Raw genomic sequence first — 23,806 nt, 5'->3', positions numbered from 1 at the left:
TGTTGTAAACTTATCACTAGTTTCTGACATTTTTTAACAGGATTTATTGGTGAATGGATTGAGTGTAAATATGTTTTCATTATGTCTTCTTGCAGCTGCTGCTTTTAAAAGTTTCCTTCCCTCCAGCTGAATGGCTTCACCGGCCCCTTGTATGAAAGTGTAGCGCGCCAGTTAAAGGGTCTCATCCGTGCGCGCTGTGGTCCGCGTTGCAGGAACGGCGAGGCGGGAGCGTGTTCCATAGTAGTGCGGAGCGAACGGCAGCGGAGGTGTTGGATCAAAGACAGCTGAATCTCAGAGGGAGTCCCGGAGACTTCCAGCTCCCTGACGGCTCTCCCAACGGCAGCGTCGGGAGACAACTCTCTCCCTTCACTTTCATATCAGCCATCCCCCCCCCCCTCTTCATCCCGCACACGCACGCACAGGAAGTCTCAGAGGATTTGGCAGCGCTGCGAAAAAAAAACCTGCACCCCACCTACAGCAACACGCCTCCACACGGAAACACAGGCTGTTGCTCATCAGAAACACGCAAGCTGAATATTTTGGATTGGGAGTTCGGAAACTCGCTCTGGAATACCGACGTGATATCACGCCACGCTGGAATGAGACGCCGTAAAAACCCCCTCAAATGTCCCGTAAAACTCCAAAGAGCACGGTCACAAAATGGCCCCCTTTAGAGATCCTCCCAGAGAGCGAAGGAACAAGACTGTCATTAGACAGGCAGGCCCCCCTCGGGCCCGCCGACTCCATCGCGAGGAAGCCAAACATCTGGGCGTATTTACTCGTTTCAGCTGTTTGCAACCCCGCCTCGAATAAATCTGGGAGCTGCAACACCATTGCTTAGGACAGCTCCTAAACAAACACGCTCAAAACGCTCGCCGGATCACTCGCTCACTCTTCTCCCCCCTCCGTTCGCTCGCCGCGTCCCAATCGGAGTCCCGGGCAAATGCATTCACGGAGGAAGGAGGGAGGAGGAGGGCCTTAATTGGTGCGTTTGACGGGTGCCCGGGGTTAATTGGGAAGCATGGAGAGCAGCTGGCTCCGCGCTGGAAGTTGAGACAGGGATAATAAGTTCACCCTTTGCGGGAGAGACGGGTTTTCGCGATGAATCAGATCAGAGGAAACGGTGTACAGTGTAATCATCCTCACATCATCCCCCCCCCCCCTTCCTCCGCCGCGCTCCCCTGACAAGCAAGAGACAACCTGGCTCCCAGCTACGCAATCTGGCACCTATCACACAGGACTGGCAGTCAGAAGGGGAAGAGATCACCCCGCCGATGGTTTCTCGCAGCTAATCAACTCACACGCACAATCGTTCTCATACCTCCAGGACACGGAACCTGGTTTATCAGTCCGCCGGTCGATGTATGTAAATCTCTCCAACAATGTGTGTACTAATGGCTTATTACCCCGCGTTAGCTGGTTTGCATTGATCTCTACGCCAGAGGGAGACGGGGGGGGGGAAAGTAGAGCAGTTCGCTGCTCATATGTACCGAGCTGGGACTATTATCACATCCCAGCTTGTTTCAATAAAAGCAACATTAGCATAAACCATCTCAAACACACTAAAAACCTTCGCCCCGGCTTGGTCCGTGCAAGAAAAAGGAGGGGGAACTTTTCTGGATTACGAGGTAATCAGGGCCATATGGGATGGGTCAGTAGAACTTTGCGTGTCTCTCTGAAGTGTATAGATTGTCTCCTCAGATTACGGATGTCTAAATGAGAAAACTATTTTTTTCCCCTGCATATACAGAGAGAGAGAAAAGAGAGGGATCCTCTCGGGAAACTAGCAACCGCGAAAGGGTTTAGATATAACACCGAACTCAGTTCCTTGTGCTGGGAGGGTGGCTGAGGGAGCATTTGGGGGCTGAAGGAAGCCCAGGTAGAGTCATAGGCAGTAATGGGAGGAGACAGGGACTTAGAGCGCCACACAAAAGCCAGGCTTTATAAATAATTCCAAAAGCTAACAGGATCCCTTGTATGTGTGAATCTGTGAAATACATTCACACATGAATGCACACACACACACACACACACACACACCCTGCCACCAGGGGGAATAGGTTATTCACACTCCACCACTGATGCAGTCTGACCTGCCCGCGTTGGTAAATTTGGGGGTGAATATCTTTCTTGCATAGATGATGCAAAAATACAAGGCCTGGAAAAAAAAAAAAAAAAAGAAGAAGGAAAAGATTTGAGCAACCCACACTGACACTCTCACTCACTCATAATGCAGGGCAGCAAAGCACACCGGAGACCTGTCTTGTAAATCTCTTTGTGAAAGCAGCTTTGGGGGGTAGACAGGGGCTTACATACTGAGCCCTGAGGTAGAGCTACAGACTCCACTCCCTCTAACCCCCCCATGGTCTTTCTCCCTCTCCCACACACATGCTCGCCTCCTCTTCCCTCTTCCGCACTTTCCGTCTACCTCACATTTCCTCCCTTCCTGCCCTCCTCTCACCTTATCCGCCGCCTCCCTCCATTCTTTCCCCTCTCCCCCCCCCCCCCCATCTCTCCTCCCCTCCGTCCCAGCCCGGGCTCCAGAGCACTGGTCCTTAGCCCCGCAGGCTCCCGTGGCGTTGCGGTGACTAATGTCCTGCCTTTGCTCAGACAATGAGTTTGAGACTGAGCCGGGGAAAGTGTTGAGGTGGGAAAAAGACTCCGGCACCTTTTGACAAATGGAACCTTTCGCACTCTCCCGTGCCCACTGAGGGAGGCTTTACAATGTCGCGCTCCACGCTCCACGCTCCACGTCCTCCGAGGGACGGCCGCAGCCCCGCAAAGCCGCATCTGGGGGGAATATAATGAATTCTTTGGGAAGTCTAACCTGGCTTTCTTCATGAATAAGATATATTTCCAAAGCATGTCGACCCCTCTTAATAAAAACACCAGTCTGGCAGGAATAGCCAAAGCCGTTTTAGGGCCCCATGTACACGTTAATATTTCTGTTTCTCTATAAATTTTCTCAGGCCCACTTCTTTTCCAGGCCTGTCACTGCGGAGGCCAGGCCCCTGTTTTTCCCCCTGGAAGGTGGAGGAGCCACGATGACATACTGTCATTAAAAAACGGCTGGAGTCCCTCTCTTTCAAGGAACTCAAACTCCTCTTCCCCACGCACCCTACCCCCCATGCAACCCTGAAAGGAACTGGGCTTTGTCTGAGGAGCAAAGGAGAGAGGAATCCCCCCCCCCCCCCCCCCCCCTCGATCCAACCCACCCACCCTTCAAGCCTACCTCCCCTCCCCGAACCCTGTTCCTCACTCCCTGCGGAGTATTGTTAAAACACAGCCCCCTCTCTTTCCGTGGCCCGGGCTCTTAAAACAGCGTGCTTTGCATGAGAAAAAACGATTAGTCTTCAAATGCTGCGCTGTCAAAGGAGGGCTCTTTCAGGTCGGAGCAGAAATTTGCTCAGATAGTAGAGTTCCCCCTTTTGTTTTTCTAAGATGAGGCATTATTAGAGCCGGGGTCTGTTAGCATTCATTGCTGAGAAGAACACACTAGAGGGGTTTATACGAGATGCCCCCCTCCTCCCCGCCATCCTTTTCCAACTTGCCCCAAGTCCGCGGTACGGAAATGATGGGAGCAGAGTGGGGGGGGGGGGGGGGGAAGAGGTGCTCATCCAAACATGTTTGGAGAGGAGGGAGAATGTCCGGGGCATGTGCTTCAGGTTTTAACCTTGGGATTTACATTTGACATTCAAACAATAGACCCCTTCTTGACCTCCGCCCCCGGGATGCGGCAAAACTCGGGGATAACTCCCGCTGAAAGACAACCGAGCAGCATGGGATTGCAAACACATGGGGTCCACATTACTGCATGACAATGCATAACTTAATTAGCGGTGCGAGTGCCGGGGTTTTTGTTTAGAAGATGCACACTTAACAATTTAGCCCTTTTCTTGCTCAATTCGACTAATCGGGACAGAAGAGGGGGAAAAGAATGGTGTGTACGTACTGGTGTCTTGGAGTAGACACAGCCTGACTCATGGCGTCACACATCAAGAGGCAGGGGGTAAGTGACAGATCATTGTTCACAGCGAGCAGCCAGTTCATCCGTCCCCCGATCACCACCCCGGCCGAGGGGAGCACGGACCCCCTCACGGGTGCCACAACCGGCTCCCATCAAAGCTGACACAATGCCACATCTGCAATAACAGCCACGGGCCCCGGGAAGCTGCTGTCTTTAGGAGCTCGACTTTACACGCAGCCCCCGTAAGCAAATGGGACTCCCCCCCCCCCTCCCAAAACCAAAGCACTTCACCACTTGCTGCTATACTTCACACCGCCGACTTAAAGACATTTTTACGGGCGGCTTCAGCAAACAGAGGAGGGGATGAGCGGCGCCCACATGCAGGCGTGACCCTGTCCTGTTTCTCCTCAAGTGTGTGAGAAAAGAAAACGCGAGGCCCCCGCTCGCCGGGCAACACTCGTGGCACATTCTCACACACCAACCCGGCGTTTTTTGGCAATAAAAATGTACCATGACCTACAACGGGGCTTTATGTTAAGCTGTCAAACACGACATAATCGATCGTAAATTCAAATCACTTAATTCATTTTTACTATACTGTTTTCACTCTCTTTTTTTTTTTTTTCTCCTTGGTTTTATTGCCGTCTCTGGTGCCTCGCTCTGGGAGAGCAGTTGACCAGACTAATTGTCAGGTCCAGTTGGAGTTTCCAACAGGCCAGAGCCATGGAAAACAAACCAGCCCTCTCTCAGCCCCGGCTAAGGCAACTTGAGCTCCCACCTTTTTTTTTTTTCCACTTCTTATTTCCTCAGACAAATTTTTGTATTTTTTTTTTTAAGTTGCTTCCACAAGTGAGGGAAAAGGGAAAAGAGAAAAAAAAAAAATACACGTGTGGACGAGCGAGAGGAGGAGAAACAGGAGGGAAAGAGAGAGCGGCGTGAATGAGCAGCGGCGTGTACATGCATGCAGCCTCGAGTGCGGCGAAGCAGCACCAATGTTGTGTCAGTCTGCTGTTTGGCGAGAGCCTCAAGTGTATTAAGATTCCTGAATGTGTGCAATATACATATCTGAAATTACAGTGCTATATCTCGCAGCCTCCTTCATCGCCACTTTTCCCCCCTCCATCGTAAGTGCGCCTTATCCAGAAGACATCACCCGGGCTTGAAAGGTGCCTTTAGCAGGCTCCTTGAAGCAGGGAGCGGGGGTCCCGCTCTGGGACAATGATGGTTGAGGTGGAGGGGAGCCGGGGGAGCAGGAACACATAGCATATTAAATCTGCTGGCGGAGCTGGGTCGTCCGCGCGGAGAAGCCAGAGAGCCAGATCTGAGGCATGCCCTGAAGGGATGGCTGGGCCTGGGGATTAGGAGGCCAAGGAGAAGCCCTCGCGAGCCCGAAGACCCCTTCTTGTCTCTGCTCGCACGCAAATGCGTCCAGACGTTTTGACGCTTCTCAGGTTTGCCATCTCAGCCCAACTTTTCAAACCACACCAGCACACACATTTCCACCCGCTCTCCTTTTTCTCCCCCCCTCACTCTCCACCTCTGTCTGACTTGTCCTCTTTCTTTACTCACTGTGTCTGTTTCATTTGATGTCAACATATCAAAGTACCAAATCATCAAAGTGAGAGATTTCTTCTGGGGTCCATCTACTCCACTACGCGCGTTACATGCAAAGGAAGCAACAGCTAATCAAATTATACAGGGAATTACTCCAGACTCCCACCGACCGGACGGTTTCTGTGGATTTTAAAAAACTTATTTACCCTGTGTGGTTCCTGCAACAGAAAAACCTGCAAAAACACGCAAAAAAATGAAACTGCGCTGCTCATTATCTTAAGGAAAATCAACTTCCTCACGTTACCCTCGTTTTAACAAAACATCTGGCACCTCTTTGAGAGCTTCAGGTAGCAGCATTAGCACAACAACACAACTCATTAGGGCCTCTTGCATACAGACCTGATAACAGGTATTCTTCCTGCAGGGTGCAAAAGGCCCGAGGACAGAAGCTGCCTTTAGTGGTGAATGCGAGGCCCTTAACAAGAGGAGAGGGCCATACCTCAAAAGCTAATAGCATGTCATCTCCCTGCATTATTCTGCCAGGTCGCCGGGTCACGGGTGTATACCGGGCCCGCGTCGCTATGCATAACTTTACTTAAAGTTGAGATAAAACACTGCGCTGCTATCTGGCGGAGCGGCTCCTGCAGAGGGGAGACGGTGGAGCTGGAGGAGCGGCTGTGATGCATCTCTGCTGGCTACAGTAAGCGAGTGGCTCTGAGCTGTGCATCTCATTCCAGCAGATTAGCATCTTAAACACTGCTGCATTCATCACCGCCGCTGCATCATAATGAGACAAAGTCCTTTTTTTTTTCCCGGTAAAGGTGCACTTGTTTGACTTCAGTATCCTCCTTGGTAGTTTGTAATGTTAAGGGTTTGCATATAATATTCTGACATATTTATTATTGGATTTTTTTTTCAGAATATGAAACTATTTAATGTTTTATCATATATCACATACTTGAATTACATCAACAGAAATTTGTGTTTAAAGAGTTTAAAGGGAATATGAAAATCCCAAATTGTCACATATCTCACTCAGTCCCTGATTTTTTTATTTTATTTAATCACATTTAATTTAAGGCTTGTGGAAAATGCATCTTATCTGATATTTTAATAAAAGCATCCTAATTTTTGTGGCATCAAATAATAATTATATGGAGTTATTTTTAAGGATCAGTTTTATGTCAAAATGATTAACAAGCATGCTTTAAGTCAATAAAGAAAATTATAATTACAAATGATTCCCATGTAATTTCCAAATATTTAATATTAAGGTTAAAATCTGAGGCCTGATCCATCTTTTCATTCTTCTCCATGTTAACTGAGCTAAATCATTGACGTGACAGTGATTCCTTTCCTACTTGCAGGCCCTGTGGTGTGTTATTTTGTTATCATAAATATAATAGGGGACATATAAAATGACAGTTTATGTGACATTCACTTTTTTTTTATAATTTACTAGACAAATGTAACCAAGACCTGCAAAACCGTTTCTCAAAGCCAAATCCACAGCCAAGATGAACGATGGGAAAGCCTCATAAAAACAGATAAAAAGGAGAATTTCTTCTTTCTTTTTTTTTAAAATCTGTGTGGACTTGTGCTGTTAAACATCTTATTCGGCGTGTTCGCTCACTGCTCCGTCTCAAGGCAGCCAGACCTCCGTTAATAATTTGCCAAGTGTCAAAAAAAAAAGGAGGATTTGAGCTGCACCGCATGGTTGAGCACCTCGGACCCTCGTCGTCTGTATGAAACCCGAGAGCAGACAAGCAGATAAAATGTGGAACAGCTGGCGAGGACAGGAGGGAAAGTTTCAAACAAATATCCGCACATGTGGAGGCTCAGGGGCTCCCAAACGTTTTCATGTCCTAGACCCCCAAAAATGGACACAGATTTCTCTTAGGGAGACTTTTTTTTACCCTACACAAGTCCATGTGAGATTTTTTATTTTATTGCTGATATTGTTTTTAAATGAAAAGGAACAAACTGTGCTTATATTAGTCCTTCTTATCCATTTTTAATTGTGATAAATCCAGTGTAATCTAATACACTAAATTATAGTGACTTTACACCATTTCTCATTTTGCTTGGGGCCCCATAAAACCCAACATGGACCCCCGCAGGGCCACAACCCCAACTGTAATGGGTTTTAAAATTCTCAGGGCACATGCCTTCAAAACACGCCATGTTCCTCTACACATTTATCTTTCTTTTTTCTTTTTTTTTTAAAAAGGTGAAGCATAATAATTCAAAAACTTAATCATGCAAATATAATTGCCAAAATGAAATTGAATGGATTTCCTGTTTCTTAACTCTATCAGGTTTTCAGACTCTGACACTTGTTAAAGAAAATTAAAGTTCACTGGAAACACACCTCAGTGACACACTGCAATTTAAAAAAAATATAGCACAAAATATAAATACGTGTTCATTGTTAATAATTGTTAATATGGACATTTTTTTTGCAGTGGAATAATTTATTTTGTTTATCCAAAAAAAAAGGGTCTCCACTTGTCTTTGTAAGCCCACTATAAACACAGGTGGTGTTGAAATGTTTGCTTATGATATATGATATAGTAAACGATAAAGGTCAAGGGTCAGCGACAGGTTTTGCTTGGAATTTTCAAATACATGAAACGGTGCATGTAACTGTTTCAATAAGTCTGCAGACTTCCAGCAGGATAAACCGAATCAATAACAGACACTGAAATATGATCACACGCGCGTACATATGTACACCCCCCCTCCTCCCCCTCCCCCCTCCCCCATCCCCCCCACGCGCGTTTCTTTAGGCAAAAGTCCAATAAAGTTTCATGTTTGCAGAAGTTCATAAAGTTTCAGTTCAAAAACCTCCCAGCAGCATTACACGTGTTCCTCCCGCCTTATAACACAGAAGAGATCTCTCCCCCACCCTCCCTTCCCTCCCCCCTAAAAAACAAGTTCTCCATTACAACCCAACTTTATGCAACTTCAGACTCGTTTTAAAAATGCACATCTGTCTGCGGGATCCTTGTTAAGTGTGCTATCCGGGCTTTCTAACAACCAACACTTATTTCACAGAGCATAAATCACACACCCAGGCCAAGTGAAACACAAGTCTGTGGGCTGCTGCTGCTCGTTCTTTTTTTTTCTTCTTTTTTTTTTTGAAACTGGGGAATCCGAGGCTTTCATCGTTGTTTAAAAAAAAAAAAAAAAAGAGCTGGTGTTTCGTACCAGCGTTTCCTTCTCCCAAATCCAACTTCACGCCCGGATCTGAACTTGCATGAAATCCCATCGTTGTGAAACGTGAAACCTCTGCTGCTTCACGAAACTTTAGAAAGTACAAGACGAATACGCGCAACACCATTTAAACAGATCACTTACTTCTTTCTGGGTGAGTTCCCCTCTAATTCTTGACTTTTTGATAAATCTTCACAGAAAGAAAGGAAAAAGCGGCTTGTTTAGTTTTCTTCGGCTTCTTCCTATAAGTTGCAGATGTGCCTCTGGAGTTGCCTGGGACTCTCTTTCTTTTTTTCTCTCTCTCCCCTTTTTTTTTTTTTTTTTACGCAGCAACTCCAACTCCAAAGCGGCGCTGCCAGAGTTTTTCCTCTTGCCCGTCTTTCTCCTCCTTCTCACAGTTTGCTGCGTCCAACCACCGCCGGACCAACACCATCAGCCTTGCCGATAAATATCTGCCGATAGCAGACCGCGGATGTGCGTGAAAAAAAAACCCACCACGACGTAAGCGTCAGAGAAGCGCATGGAAGAGTTATTACATTTAGTGCGCTTTTTTCGAGGAGAAGAGAGAGAGAGGGCGAAGTGTGGGACTCCAGCTGCTCCTTCCCTCGCTTGACTCCTCCCTTCGGATCGCTCCCTCCTTTACTCACTGCCTCCCTCCTTTTTGGATTTTCTGTACCCCTTTCTCTCCTTCCTTCTTTCCCTTTTGAACCGACATTGTTTTTTTTGTGTGTGTTTTTTCACTTTAATCCCAGTTAGTCTTAATCTCGCAATGTATGAAGCACATTACACCCACCTCCATCTCCCACATGGGCCTGAACAGCACAACCCAACCAAGTTAGGACATTTAAAAAGAAATGTTTTCACAAACAAGGTTACATATTGATGATATTTGGCATTATTTATTTTAGTGTTTCTCCTTGTCAGTCCATTTGAGTGTTTGTATGAAACCGGATGGGCGAAGGACCACATCAAAGATTCAACTCTATTTGATTAAAAAATGATTTTCACACTGTTAAAACTGTCCCCTTTCGCAAAAAGTTGAGAAATATGTTGCTCTGCATACATAAATCCCTATAATTAAACTTATATGTGACGAATCATCCGGCGTAGTGTCCGCCTGCATAAAAACATCCACATCAAATGGAATGTATTTATATTTAAATTGCGTTGCTGAAACATAAGTCAACTGTTGGGATACATGTGCTTATGAGATCATTTCGTATTTATAATAATATTTTTAAATTCGTAATTAAATTTCACTGTGTGTGACGTTTTTACTGCTTTTTTTTTTTTGCAGCGGCCCTAACCTCGTTTATCCACCTTAAACTCCCCATTAACATTATGGAGCTCACATATTTGAAACTGTTGATTTATGAGAGTTAAAATAGTCTCCTGGGCTCAGCCTTCAGAGTGATACCTAATGCTAGAGTAAAGCAGAGGGAAGCCTTCCTGTAGGGTTAGGTTATAATCAATATACATAATCAATATACAGGGAAATTATGTGGTAAGAAAGGTCTTTAGGGTGTTGTTTCAATCAATGAAGAGGTGGGAGTTTGCAGAGGAAAATCACCGGTTAATCGCTTAACCAGGATTTGAATGTGTGCGTGTGGCCGAGAGGTCAAGTCCATCAAGACAGTTAGTGTGTTTGTCACATCCGATTAGCGACCGCCGCAAATAAAAAAGTCTGCAAAAAGGAATTTTCTGCGGTTAAAAATGATGTTTTTGCAATCACTTTTCCCCCGATTGCTTGTTATGCAAATAAAGTCTGCATTGACTAATTACTGCCTCAATCAATCAGCACCTAAGACCTTCTGTCACAACTGTCAACATCTTTGTCATCAATAAAAAAAACAACCCACATTCACATTTTTGTCAAAATGTGAAGATGGATTTTGAACATATAAATTGGGGCCACTGTGATGAGTTTTTAAATATCACCGTTTATTCCTTATGATCTATAAAATGTCAAAATATACAAAAACACACACGTTTTTATCTGAGATGTAAAATATAAAGAAAAAGCAACATGCAGAGAAGCAACACATGGAATATGAGCCGTGATATAAATCAGTGTCAATACAACAAAAATGCACGTGTCCGTGACGACAGGAAGTCGGGCCGAGCGGGGGAGACAATCAAAGGTGCTCTGTAAGACACGACTAATTCTCCTGTCAGTTTGTCAGGCGGTGCTCATCTGGCCCGGACTACACAGAGATAAAGTCCTTGTTATGAATCTCTCAAAGAGAATCCGAGGAACGTGGAGGTAGGGGGGGGGGGGGGTGAGGTGGTGGGGTGGGGGGGAGAACATGAGGGTAAAGGAGGGAGGGAGGGGGGGTGCACATGGGCATCAGTAGGGTTAGCGGCTCCCGAAAGTATTTCATCAAAGAGGGCCAGGATCCTGGGGATTGAGATTCTGCCTGGAGGCAAGTAACCAATGGTCTCCCAAGAACATATTCCAAAGTAAGGCTTGCAGAGCCAAAGCACACATCAAAAGCACCTCTGTAGCCAAAGCGATTCTGGAGGAGGAAAAAAAAGGGGGTTCGGGTCCCTTCTTGGCCCCCTGTAAGCCCCAGATCTCACCCCAATTAAGAAGGAACTACTGTTTGTTCCACACCCTGAGATCTACAGACAGGGAGGTGTACTCACTAAGGTAGACATGCTCACAAAAACACACACTCTCATGCTGTCACTATTCCTCACCATACAATAAAAAATAGTAAGAAACGCTGCGTATGGAAGATCAACATCTGTGTCTCGTGCTTATTTAAAAAAAAAAAAAAAGAAATGACCAACTGACAGAGTGCGTTTCCATGATCTCACTGAAACAATATGCGGCGCTCAGTGTGTCCACGTATGTTACACGAGTAACAGTAAATCAATACTTGGCAGAATGTTGCGTAGGCATTTGGATTTTTGCCTTTAATTCCTCGCCGCTGGACAGATGTCACTGTGAAATGGATACGGCAGAATAAGCATATTATATCCACACAGATGTGAGTTGCTGGAAAATGCACTGGCTGCTGCGGGAGCAGAGGAAACGACAGAAGGCTCCTGTGTGTTTTTTTTCGCAGCGGAGAGGCGGCATTTTGGAGATAAAGAGGGTGTTTGAAGTGTCTTCGGTCGGTATCGAGGTCTTTAACTTCATTAAGCAGAGCAGCACCACGGTATGACGATTCCTCTAATACAATGGCATTGAAGATTTTACTCACACAGCTGGAGAATGCACTTGTGTGTCAACGGAATGTGATTATTTTCATCATTATCATTTTAATGATCAACACTTTTATTCCATCCAAACGCATCTTCTGTTTTATGTGGAATCCTGACCTGCAAAGTAATCCTATAGATTTTTGAGTGAATGGTTGTAACAAAATGCTGTATAAATGTCCTTCAGAGCTTTTTGATCTTGATCTGCTGTCCTAATTGCTGTCCTTTGTCTCTCCACAATGTCATCTTTTCACCAGCAGCTTTGCGGGCAGCATATTTTCATATAATCCAGTTCCTTTTTTAAACGGTTTCGTCAGTAAATCTGAAAAGAAAAGGCGAAATCACAGTATGTTCCCACGTAACGACAAATACAAGGTCGGGGAACGCCGTTGTGTCCCCGTTACACCGTCTGCATCCATCTCTCAGGGACCAAATTGGATTTGCTCAAAGTGTTTGCTCACTTCTTAATCTTAGGACCACAAGTGTGTCAAGCAACAAAGGACTACATCCACCTGACACCGCGGCTGTTTGCCAGGGCCCGGAGATTTGGGACCAAACAAACACGCCACAAAAGGAGAGCTTCTGTGACCTCTAGTCCGCCGTGATCCACCCTTAAGCTGCGCTCAGAAAGTGTCCCCCTCTGCCTCTTTCCCCCATTGCTGTACCTGCACACACTTGTACATTCACAACCCTAAACACAGCACCCCCCTCTTCTCATCCCTCACCCCCCTGCCGGAGGTATCGGGTGGCTTGAGTGGGCCCATTAGCGTGAATGACTGATAAGACCCTCAGCCCCCAATAACCAAAAAAAAAAAAAAAAGGGGGATATTTGCAGTTATTTTGAATCCGTCAGAAATAATAAACGGCAAACTATATCCACTTGGGCTATTTAAGCAATTTCCCCGTGATAACGTCCCGTGGGGATTTCATGTGGATTCCAAATGACGACATAATAAAACCACGACGCCTGCACCCCCTTATCAGACTGGATTAAAAGGGAATAATGAAACAGAGAGGGTTTGGAGCCTTGTGTGGTATGAATATGATTATCTAATGGACTCCAATGGAAAGGCATGTTAATTCCACTTTAACGCGAGACCTTTCCCAGACTATCTCCTGCCCCTGGCTCCTCCTAAGACCCCTCCTCCCTCCCCCACTCGACCCGTTTCCCTGCCTCTTTCTCCCCTTCCTTTTAGTTTAAATAATCGCTCTGCTTTTTTTTTCTTTTTTTTTCCACAGAAGTCATTATGCACGCCATCTATCTCTGTGTATGAACGTGAGCATGGGAGAGTGATAAACCCCCCCCCTCCCGCGACTTTCACCCTCTTTTCCTGTCTGATTGAAGCGTGTTGGCCTCTTAACTTTCAGACAAAAGCACTCTGGGCAATTATCAATATTCAGATTTTTTTCCCCCCTCCTTGCACGGAGATCATTGTTGCTTGAAGAATGTGGGTCGCTCATACGAACTCAAATCAAAGTTTTCTGAGCAGCCAGTTGAAATCATATTACATGGTCTGATTCGGGCCTTAATATTTGAGTGCTGGGGCCGAAAAGGAGTCACATTAAACATGTGCATCACATTTTCCAGCGTTTATTTGTTTGTTAGAGTCATTTCAAGAGGATGCATTTTGATTTGCCGCTTAAAACTTTTGCATCAAGTTAACTCTGATAAGTCGGTTTTTTTTTTTAAGTGTTATATTCTCCAAGCTTAATGAACACTGACGGATTTAAAGGGTGGCATTCCTCCATTTATAAATGTCCAAGTATACAGCATATACACCGAAAGCCGTTGCATCTCCGTTTCAAGGGCAAACAATTACCCATCCATCACCCAAATAAAGATTTAAGTCATGCGCCGGCTTCGCTGTCAAGATCCTGTAAAGATTCTGTCAGCCTCACATAACTCGTGTGTGTTTTTTGCAACAGATCTTGACTGATTAAAAGTACCTCTTCTTTTTGATCCAGCAAAAAAAAAAAACCTACAAAAAAAAAAAACTCCCTGACTGATACAGGCCCCCCCGGAGTGGGGGGTCATCATTAGGCCCATTAGGAACGATAAGACTCCTTGAGTCCATTCTCATCTAGCGAGGCACGGAGCAGTATTGTGCATCAGCACACACATCCTGAGAGCAGACGGAGCTCCCACAGGACACAGTTAAAAAAAAAAAAAAAAAAAAGCATCAATATTTCATCAAACTACTCTCTCTTTCTGGTCCAGATCAAAGCCTCGACTCCCACAGTCCTACAGGTAGAGATGGCTCTTTTGTTTTTGCTCCTCAGGTAGAGCAGCAGTCAGACTCTGTTCGCTTTTTTTTTTTGGAAAACCTTGCAACGCTCAGCCTGTCCGTCTCACGGCTTACTGCTTCACGTTTTGGAAGATGGGGGAGAGTTAAAAAGGAAGGGTAGAGACCGTGAGGGTGAAAACATATTCCAGAGATGTCCAGAGATTGAACTTTCGTGGCCTCGTAGTGGTGTATTATTTCCTGTATTCCTTTCCCAGGTCGGCCCATCGTGAGACTGATGGTGGTGAAAGAAACCTGAAGGTGATGTAATTTATCTTTGAAAGACTGGGTTATTACTCACTGTCGTCTGCATCACCGTTATTAATACCGTCTTAATGTATGGGCCGCTTGTATAAAGAGGGGTCGGGGGTCATGAGCTGGGTTTTTCAGCATTCTTCCTCACATGAGTGTAAATGCAGACGTGTTGCCTTCATTATTTATTTAATAAAGGTGGAAGACAGCGGATTGCCTTTGAAGTTTGTTTTACTGCAATTGTGAAACTGTGAAAACAACAATAGACAATATATCAGTGAATAAAAATCACGACAACAATGAGATGCAATAAGAAACCAAGTGTCACCTGTTAAAGATCAACAAGTCTCCATTAGAATTACAACATAGACATTCATCTAGCAAATATTTAATAGAGTAAAATGCACAACTGTAATTCAAAAGTCAACTACTAAGAATGTTGTAGTCTATTAGCAACACGTAGCTTCAGAGGGCTAGCGTAGCGGCTAGCTGGAAGCTGATCAAGTTATACCACTCAAGCACAAATCAATGACTTTCATATGAAGTAGTGAAAGAAATATGTGTAAAACGTCATGCATTCTCAGTTAAACAACAATGAAATGATCAAGAATCATAATTATGACAGAATTGGTAGAGACCAAAATCAGAGGTAAAAGAGAGTGTTTATTGGACTTGTATTCATCAGGTGGACACAATGTTGCTCTATAACTGCTGTATGTGTAACTAAGCAACTGTTTGCTAACAAGTTTGTTAATGTTGTGTTCACAACTCCCAGGTGGCCAACAAAAAAAATCAGTCATTGCAGATTTAAACATTGTTTTTCTCGCATGCCTTGATGGATTGAAGTAAATGTGGGCTGCGTTTAATAACAGCAAAACTATGTCAAAACATCCAAAACAACTGAACTCATGTGAAACCATCTCTCCACAACCCCCCCTTGCTGTGGCAGGTGTTTGGTACAGTCCAAGGCCCAGGTGATTGCATCAGCTACACCTTTAGCATGGTGCAGACCAGCTTTTCCCAGGACCGGCAACATGGTAAAATACACTAATTTATATGACGCGGACTCTCTATTGTTTGTTGTTCATCTGTTATTTATGTGGTTAATTTATCAGACATAATTTAAGCACCATAAGCTTCAAATATCTTGGACACACAGTAGTTTGCATGTGGGTGTTGGTGTTATGTGGTCATGGTTATGGGGATTAAGCCTTGTATTAACATTGTTTGTTACATACAGATGGTTGATGAAAAATCATGGAAAAGTTGTAGGCTGGCCAGATTTGGCCCTGTGGCCCCTGTTTGTTTCTGCTGATTAGCAGAATCAAATATAATCACATCTCAATGGTGAATCCTCTTTAATCCAATCTAAACTAATTGTATTTACCACAAAATCCATTTAGCATCCTTTAAATGTTCTTCTAGATTCCTATATCTGTGGATTTTGGAGTAATCACCAAGAAAAATGGGCGGAACATTTCATTTTGATGCTCCTATATTTTCTATGTCATTTTCTAGGGAGTAAACTGGCATTTAACTATAAATGACATGAGACTGTTCCTTGTCATTTAGTACAAATTATTGGGTAAATGTGGATAAAAGCAACCCCAATTAAATGTTAGCAGAAAAGTTAACATCCATCTAAAAACAAAAGAAAAGTTTGTTTCCAATCATAATGAAATAATATGTGCTGGGATTTAAAAACTCAGCATTGGTTCCCAGCAGTTTTTTAAATAGATATTTTATAATATATCACCTAAAATAAACTAGATCTCATATGTAAAAGGAAATAAACACATATCCCTCATGTGTGTTGACAATATAATTGCAAAGACAGAATGCCAGCTGTTTTAAATCCCTTTTGAAATGTTGTGGGTGTGCCTGGCTTTTTGTTTGTTGCGTACATATATAAATATATATACATATACACACATGTGTACATGTGTTTCCTCCCCCTGCAGAAAACCGGGCGCTTTCTCCCGTCCCTGAACACACCACGCCTCTCCTCCTCTCATCATCAGGCGTCAATCTGTGGCTGTCACCGGGAGCCGGACAGTGACTAACGACACTCCCAGTCAGTCAAACACTTATCACCACACAGGTAACACACAGGCCTGGAAATGACTGACATGAAATGGAAACGTCTCTCATTCTGTGGGCCCCGGGAGCTGAAGTGAAATATTAGCTGTGGGAGAGATGGCGGCTGATAAGGGGGCTCCCTGTTTGGGCTGGAATTGTGGAGGTCCAAGTTCTATTACATTTCTTTTTTTTCAGAGGAATGTGTGTGAAGATCCCGTTTTGCTTGCGTAAAAAAAGATGGCTTCCCTCATCCCGGTCCTTATTCCGCCACAAGCTTACATTTGAAGCTATTTGTGACTTTACTAATGTGTTGCTCAGCGGGTCATTGTTGATGTGGTCCACGGTCCCTGAGGGTTTCTGTGGTCCAAAGAATCGGACCATAGACCGGCTGAAACCGGCTCAATGTCAATGGGTCACATATGCTTACTGTGTCTCTCCTATTACTCATAGCCTCCATGTCCTCCTATATCCCTCCTTTTCTTCTTCTCACACATCTCCTACACACACACACACACACACACACACACACACACACACACAATTCCCCCCTGTGCAGAAAGATGGATGGCATGTTCCCAAACCACAGGTGCTGCTCCACTTGTGAGTCGTCCGTATTCTTCCCTACAAAGTCCAGAACGGCTCAGGTTTTTTGACTTTTTACCGTTTTTCCCCGGCGGTGATTACTGTGGTCGTTCACTTGTGAGATAATGAGCAACGTGGAATATTAGTAACACAGGACGTGATCAATCTGCCTGTCTATTCGCAGCTCTTTGGGAAACGAGGTGCTGTTTGCAAGAACAGGACAAACTTTGAAGGGAACTTGAACGCGTCTCCCATCCAGGACCGCCACTAGATGGGGTTTGTTGCATTTCCATCGTGTGTTTGCTTTGAATCCTAAAACCACATCAGGCTCACTCTGCTGTGCATGCTACGCCACCGTGTGGTGGATATTACCAGCAGCCTATAATAATGGTGCTCCAACACAAAATGACACCACGATGCAAGGCAGGGAGTGGACTTGAAGCCAGTTATACTCCTGCAGGGTGGAGAAGTTCAACTCATTTGTAAAAAAAATAGAAATTATGAATTCATCCACACATTTGTGTTTAGGAGTGAAATAAACACAAATGGGATTCAGACAGTGGTTGAATGTAAATTAAGGTTGTTTTTTTTTTACAGTTTATTAAGCATACAAATAATTTTCCTATTTTCTACTGGTATTTAAGTCAATTGTCTTAGTGCTTCTAACACGACTGGTTTCAGATTTTTAATACAAGGTCGCCCATAAAGTTAGAATAATTTGCAAATGTCTTGTCTTTGATAGTGCCAAACAAATGTTATGCATGAAGTCATTTCACGTGGTTAATTGTGACACATAATGTAATCATTGCACCTGGTCAAAGGGGATTTATGATGCATTTAAATAGGAATAAACAGAGAATTATGTCTGAAAGCGAAATATTCCAACTTCATGGACAACAGTGTATATTTATTTCAACAATAACCGACTGTTCATCTGACTGCATAAGTCATGACTCAGTCAGTTATAACCTTAACATGATGTGTTCCTAAAACTAGTTATAAAAGCTACCAGAAACCTTAAAAGTAATGGATAAATAGTTTGGTCATCCTGTTTCTTTCACTCCAAATAGTGCATACTAGACTGAATACTGAGGGGGAAGTCGAACTTAGTGCATGGAAGTGGTATTCTGGAAACATTACTGCCTTGGTGAAGCTTTAATGTTGAAACAAACAGATAAATTGCATTTTGCAATAGGATGTGAGACATTTCTGCAGTTTCTCCTTTTTAAAACGGTGCACTTCTTCCTGATGCCCCCGCGATGACCTGAGGGATGTGAGCCGCGCGGGAGATTCAAATGGAGACGTTTTATATTATAAGTAATAATAATAATATAAGTAAAGGTGGAACGATCAAAACTAGGGTTGCAGATTAAACTGGAATACACACATTTATTCAGGCAGCCACGGTTAAGCCTCAGCTTTACAGTTAGAGGGGAGCGTGTTGTTACTGACTTGACTGATGGCTTCCTGTCGTGAGAGGAACATTAAAAAAGTCTGTGGTCTTACCTGAATTCTGCAGGTATGGCTGTTTGTGTCTGGGGCCAACCTCAGTGACCACAAGAACACCGGGTTTTGTTTTCTACAGTCGATGTGTGAGACGTTTATCTTCTCCCCATCTCTCAGTCGACATGGGTATCACATAATGATCGAATTCAAAATGTTTTAAATCAACTTTACAACCTCACCGAAGATCTGAATCTAATGAGTCTTAAAGTTTGGATACATGATCTTTTAAAGGTGCGAGGCATAAGATCTGGCAATCTACTTCTACAATCTAAACGTTCAGTCAATAGTTATTTCAAATAAAAAATTAAAAAATGTATTTCAATTCAACCAAATGGCAGCGGATCCAGTTATCTGCAGTTATCAGCCACAGCACAATATCACCACATAACCTCTCCACATTCACTTGATAATGTTAGATGTTAAATATATAAATATAAACATGGAGCTGAGTTGATATAAGTCATAATGTGAACCTGAAATCACGCATTTGGCAGCTTCTGTCTGGAGGTGTCATGAAACTGTGATTATGTGACACACAGCTGATCGCCCACAGCCCAGTACAACCTTATCCTATTTGCATTGCTAATGTGTGGTCACCGAGCCTGTTCTTGTTGGGAACTGTCTCTGAGGACTCCATATAGAGATATACAGTATATGGCTCAAGTATCAGAGTCACAATTATTCTTATTTTCAGGTGATTATACCCGAAAGAACAACATACTTATTAATATTAAAGTCCATTTCCGTCAAATTATCCCCCTAAATGCTACACACTGGCCCTTTAATTCCATTTTTTATATATGACAGAGATCTTCAACAGGGGGTCCGTGACCCCTAGGGGGTCTGCAGAGTTACTGCGGAGGTTCTCCCGAAATGATTTGATCCCAAGCTTAAATATGAATGAAAACATGAATATATAACCTATAATAAGCAAATATAAATCGTCCTATTTCTTCAATATACTGTAGAATTAAAATATGTTCTGTAAAAATGTTAATCTGTCAACAATTATTATTTTAACGGCTTAGAAATGTATACATACATCGTTACAAAGTACTTTTATATCTAGCACTACATGCTGCTACACATTATTATTGACAAACAACACAACCATATGTAATAGGGGTCCCTCCACCGTGTCACTATAGGACTAGGGGTCCTTGGCCTGAAGGACGTTGAAGACCTCTGATATATGACATTTATTCTCCTGTCATCTGGGGCATTTTTGAGGCTTTGATGTTCTCTGTTTTCGGGGTCACAGGTCACACAAGTGCTAACTTCTGGTTGATTGCACATTTCATTCCATGTAGACTATATACCTTTTTATATAAAAAAAAACACCTATGCATTCAGTTTGCCTCTTTTGCTTAGAAAATTGTGTCTGACACCTGCCTGTCTGTCTGCCAGCCCGTCTGCCGTTGTGAGGCGATTGTGGGAGAAACTACCTTTCATGCCAGTTTGAACGGGCATCCGTTAGCATCCACTGTGAAACTGCCAAGTCATAGCCAGATACGGTTCAACAGTAGAGAGTGTGGGCCCAGACGGTGGCACAGACTGTCAACAGGAGGGCGTCTAGTCACATCGAAAACATTGTGGCGTGAACTGACCACGCTCCGGTGTGTTTGCCACCGCACCAGTTGTACGTTATACCAGTGAAAGAGCTCAAATACTTTCCCATGTATAACAGATATGAGTTGGTGATGTCATGCTTTCGTTCATAGTATGAAACCGCCGTTGTAACGTCTCACTTGTTTTGATGCTGTGTGGACAGAATAGCGATGGAAAAAAAAAACTGCAGCGTTAGATTATTTTTCATTTTTTATTACCATAAAATCAAAATGACTTTTTTTTTTTCATTCAGTTACAGCAGCACACGGCAAATACATGCTGAAGAGAACGTAAGACTACAAACACGTAAAAAACAGTATTTACACACAAATATACAGTTTATACAGCGATTCCAGAAAATAAAATGTGCTTGTGACTGTCAGAATGTGAATGTAATGAATGTAAAGATGATTTTTTTTCTTATTTCACTGTTGAACATTTTATAGTTGCTCTGTTAGTAATGCACGTGAACAAAAATATGACTCGCTAAGGTCTCACATTTAGGGTTTTAAGAGAACGGGCCTTTATATGGAAAGGGCGGGGGTAGTGTCCGTGTCCGACATGACGGAGGGACGTTTGGGAATGCTGGGCACCTTAATGAGCCCTCCATTGCCCAGACCGCCGACGCACATCTTCAAAATCCTCAGGAGGTCCTGCCTGAACCGCACGCCGATGAAGACGTACAGGAAGGGGTTCAGACAGGCGTGAGTGAACGCCAGGCTCTTGGCGACCTGTCCTGCTACGTCGAAGCGGAAAATGATCTGACAGTCGGTGATGGTGGTGTTCGCCGCCTGCGCCGCCTCCATTATCAGCAGGCCGTTGTGAGGCAGCTGGGAGAGGACGAACACAAACACCACGGCGAAGATGACGCGCAGCGCCTTGTGCTTCTCGAAGCTCTTGGCCTGCAGAAGCGTGCGGATGATGACGGAGTAACAGAACAACATGATGAGTAGCGGGAGGAAGAAGCCCATGCAGATCTGCAGGGACAACACCAGGATCTTAGTCCGGTTGTACATGTTGTTCCAGTAGACCATAGTGCAGGAGGACTGTCCGGTGTACGTCTTCACCTGAGCGAAGATGAACTCGGGGAGGGCCAGCAGAGCGGAGAGCGACCAGACGCCCACGCAGGCCAGTTTGCTGTAGAACAGCCTCTTTCTCTTCAGGTTCTGGGCCTTGGTGACCTGCACGATGGCGATGTAGCGGTCCACGCTAATGCAGGTGAGCAGGAGCATGCTGCTGAAGAAGTTGATTTTGTAGACGGCGGAGACCATTTTGCAGAGGGTGTCGCCGAAGCCCCAGCCCCGGGTGGCGTCCACGGCCCAGAAAGGCAGCATGCACAGGAAGAGGAGGTCAGCCACAGCCAGGTTGAGCAGATACACATCGGTCATCGTCTTCAGGCGGTTGCGCACCGTGGTGTACATCCAAACCACCAACAGGTTACCCACAGCGCCGAGGACGAAGATGATCCAGAAGAGGGGCGGTTCGTACTGACCACGAAACTCCCTGACCCAGTGCCGGTTACACATGCCTGAGGGTTCAGTCGGGTCTGAATCGTAGTCATGTGGGTAGTCGGAAGGGCCCTGCCATCAAAAACAGAAACACTGATGAGCTCATGCATTATTAATGGGGTTTTCACCTATACATCAAGGGCTGTACTTTTCATTCTACTTCCAGGTACTTTATTTGAGTGTTTCCATCTCAGAGGTAAATACAAAATAAAAGGTCAGTGTATGGGACCTGTAGTGTCTTCCACAGGTCTTTAGGGGGGCACTTAACCTACTTTAACAGCTGCGATATTAAAGTGAGGTCGCCATTAATGCATCAATAACTATAATTCAATAATATAACGTGAAATTTGACTTCCTGCTTGATGAGCACTTACTTTTGAATCTCAATTCTATTTAGAAAACTTTTGGATTTAAGTCAAATGAGGGTGCGTTTCAACACTGTGGTATCATCACCTGTAACAGATCCGAGTACTGCTGCTGTTTTGTCTCACCTTTTATTTCCTGTCCTAGTTAACCAACTCGTGAACTGCTTTCAGGGTTTCACAACATGACATGCTTCTAATGTGGAGAAGCGTTACAGTATCAAACGCTGTGGGTGACGTACAAGTGTGTGTGAAAAAAAGAAAAAAAAGCTATCATGTGCAGGTGTTGTGTCTGTGCAGGATAAACCACACTACTGCACAACTTCCTGCTGCTATCCAAGCCTGGGGGGAGGTGAGGAGTGTTGCGGTAAACAATCCTGAGGGGTTTCAGAAAGGGGCCCCGCAGCAGAACTCGGTCCCACAGAGGCATCGGGTTTAGATTTAGGGCAGAGATAAACAGCAGAGGCTTAGGTTTACACAAACAATGGAAAGTGTGATGCCGATATGCCTTTGAATGTGGCATTTGAGTATCCTTACAGATGTTTGCTTTAGATAACTCTGCTGCACTCAGAGACACAATTCTACCATGTATGTTTGTCTAATTACAAGTTAGAATATCTCATAAATATAAGACATAATCACCCGACAAATATCATTTCACTGAGATAAAGGGACTTGTTTGAGACAATGCATCCTCAATATCTTGTTAAGTGACTAAATATTATAAATACAGACTTATTATGACACAAGATTCCTTAAATATGGCTAAAAATGTGTTTTTCCAGCTAATTAAAAAATATCATCTTATTTAGAGAAATGTTATCAAGGGAATTTTCCCTTTTTTATTATTATTATTATTAAAAGTAAAAACGCCTTGTGTTTATTGTGACAAGTGGCCTTTTTCCTAGTGTGTACTTGGAGCATCGAATCAAAAAAATAAACACAACGACATAAAGATAACAAACCTATCATATTTAATAGCAAGCGCCGATGTTGCTTTTTGTTTTGCACGCAGCAATCTTTTCAATGTGACGTTTTTCCTCATAGTCTTTAAAATCACAATTGAATGTTTGAGACGGTGAGCGGTGAGGCAGTGTCTTCTTTGTTCTACTCCAGCCTTTTTAATCACCAGTTCCTCTATAACTCTTTTGCTGTTTCTAAAAGGTAATGAATACTTACAGTTTCGGTATAATAAGCTCCTGTGGTCATGTAAGTCGTGAATGACTCCTCCATGTTATCTAGAAAAAAACAGAGGATATTAATGAAACACAATTGAAATGTAACAAGGAGAAAAGTTCAAGGTTAAATGGAAATACACTTTTTTTTTTTAATTGTGTAGTGCATCAAATCACTTACCCACTCACTGAGCAGTCAGGTCTGTTTCTTTGTCTGAGTTGTACAACTTTAACAACCAGAGACATCTTCACTTGCTTATATGGTTTCCCTTTAACCACAAGATGACGTGTTGATACGTATTACTCCATCTTCTGAGTGTGAAAAAACACACACACTGCTCTTGGTGTCTTTTCTTAAATGCAGCGCTACAGAATATATCATGAAAAGCATTCATTGAAAGGCAACCTGTCCCCAAATATGATCTTTGAACAGTGGCAACAGTGTAGCAGTTTCAGTGGGAAGCTGTGACTTAACCCGCTGAACCGTGGGCATCAAAGGACCAAAACA

General features: G+C 43.9%; 2 protein-coding genes across 2 annotated transcripts in view; both read right to left on the bottom strand.

Moving 5' to 3' along the window:
- The window catches only part of gli3 (GLI family zinc finger 3), an 83,035-nt gene extending 73,703 nt beyond the window's left edge, over nt 1–9,332 (bottom strand). Inside the window, exon 1 of the mRNA XM_084033237.1 lies at nt 8,882–9,332. The gene's annotated coding sequence lies outside the window, so the exon portion shown is untranslated. The remainder of the gene's footprint in view (nt 1–8,881) is intronic.
- An 11,117-nt stretch (nt 9,333–20,449) lies between these two features.
- LOC311029296 (C-C chemokine receptor type 9-like) lies at nt 20,450–23,580 on the bottom strand. Its single transcript, XM_084034375.1, has 3 exons — nt 23,480–23,580; nt 23,303–23,361; nt 20,450–21,833 (listed from the first exon to the last, which is right to left on the bottom strand). The coding sequence occupies exons 2-3, from the start codon at nt 23,354–23,356 to the stop codon at nt 20,778–20,780; spliced, it is 1,110 nt and encodes a 369-aa protein (XP_083890501.1). The 5' UTR covers nt 23,357–23,361; nt 23,480–23,580; the 3' UTR covers nt 20,450–20,777.
- Between the last annotated feature and the right edge of the window lie 226 nt (nt 23,581–23,806).

The sequence above is a fragment of the Eutrigla gurnardus genome (assembly GCF_963514095.1).
Source record: "Eutrigla gurnardus genome assembly, chromosome: 18".
NCBI lineage: Eukaryota > Metazoa > Chordata > Actinopteri > Perciformes > Triglidae > Eutrigla > Eutrigla gurnardus.
Note: the sequence above shows the minus strand (reverse complement) of the source record. Positions and strands in the feature narration are given on the sequence as shown.

What these genes read in the sequence shown, in the direction of transcription:
- LOC311029296 (XM_084034375.1), bottom strand. Translation starts at nt 23,356, where the DNA reads ATGGAGGAGTCATTCACGACTTACATGACCACAGGAGCTTATTATACC. An exon ending in GAGCTTATTATACCGAAACT is followed by an intron (nt 21,834 to 23,302) that starts GTAAGTATTCAT and finishes TTTTGATGGCAG; the next exon opens with GGCCCTTCCGACTACCCACA.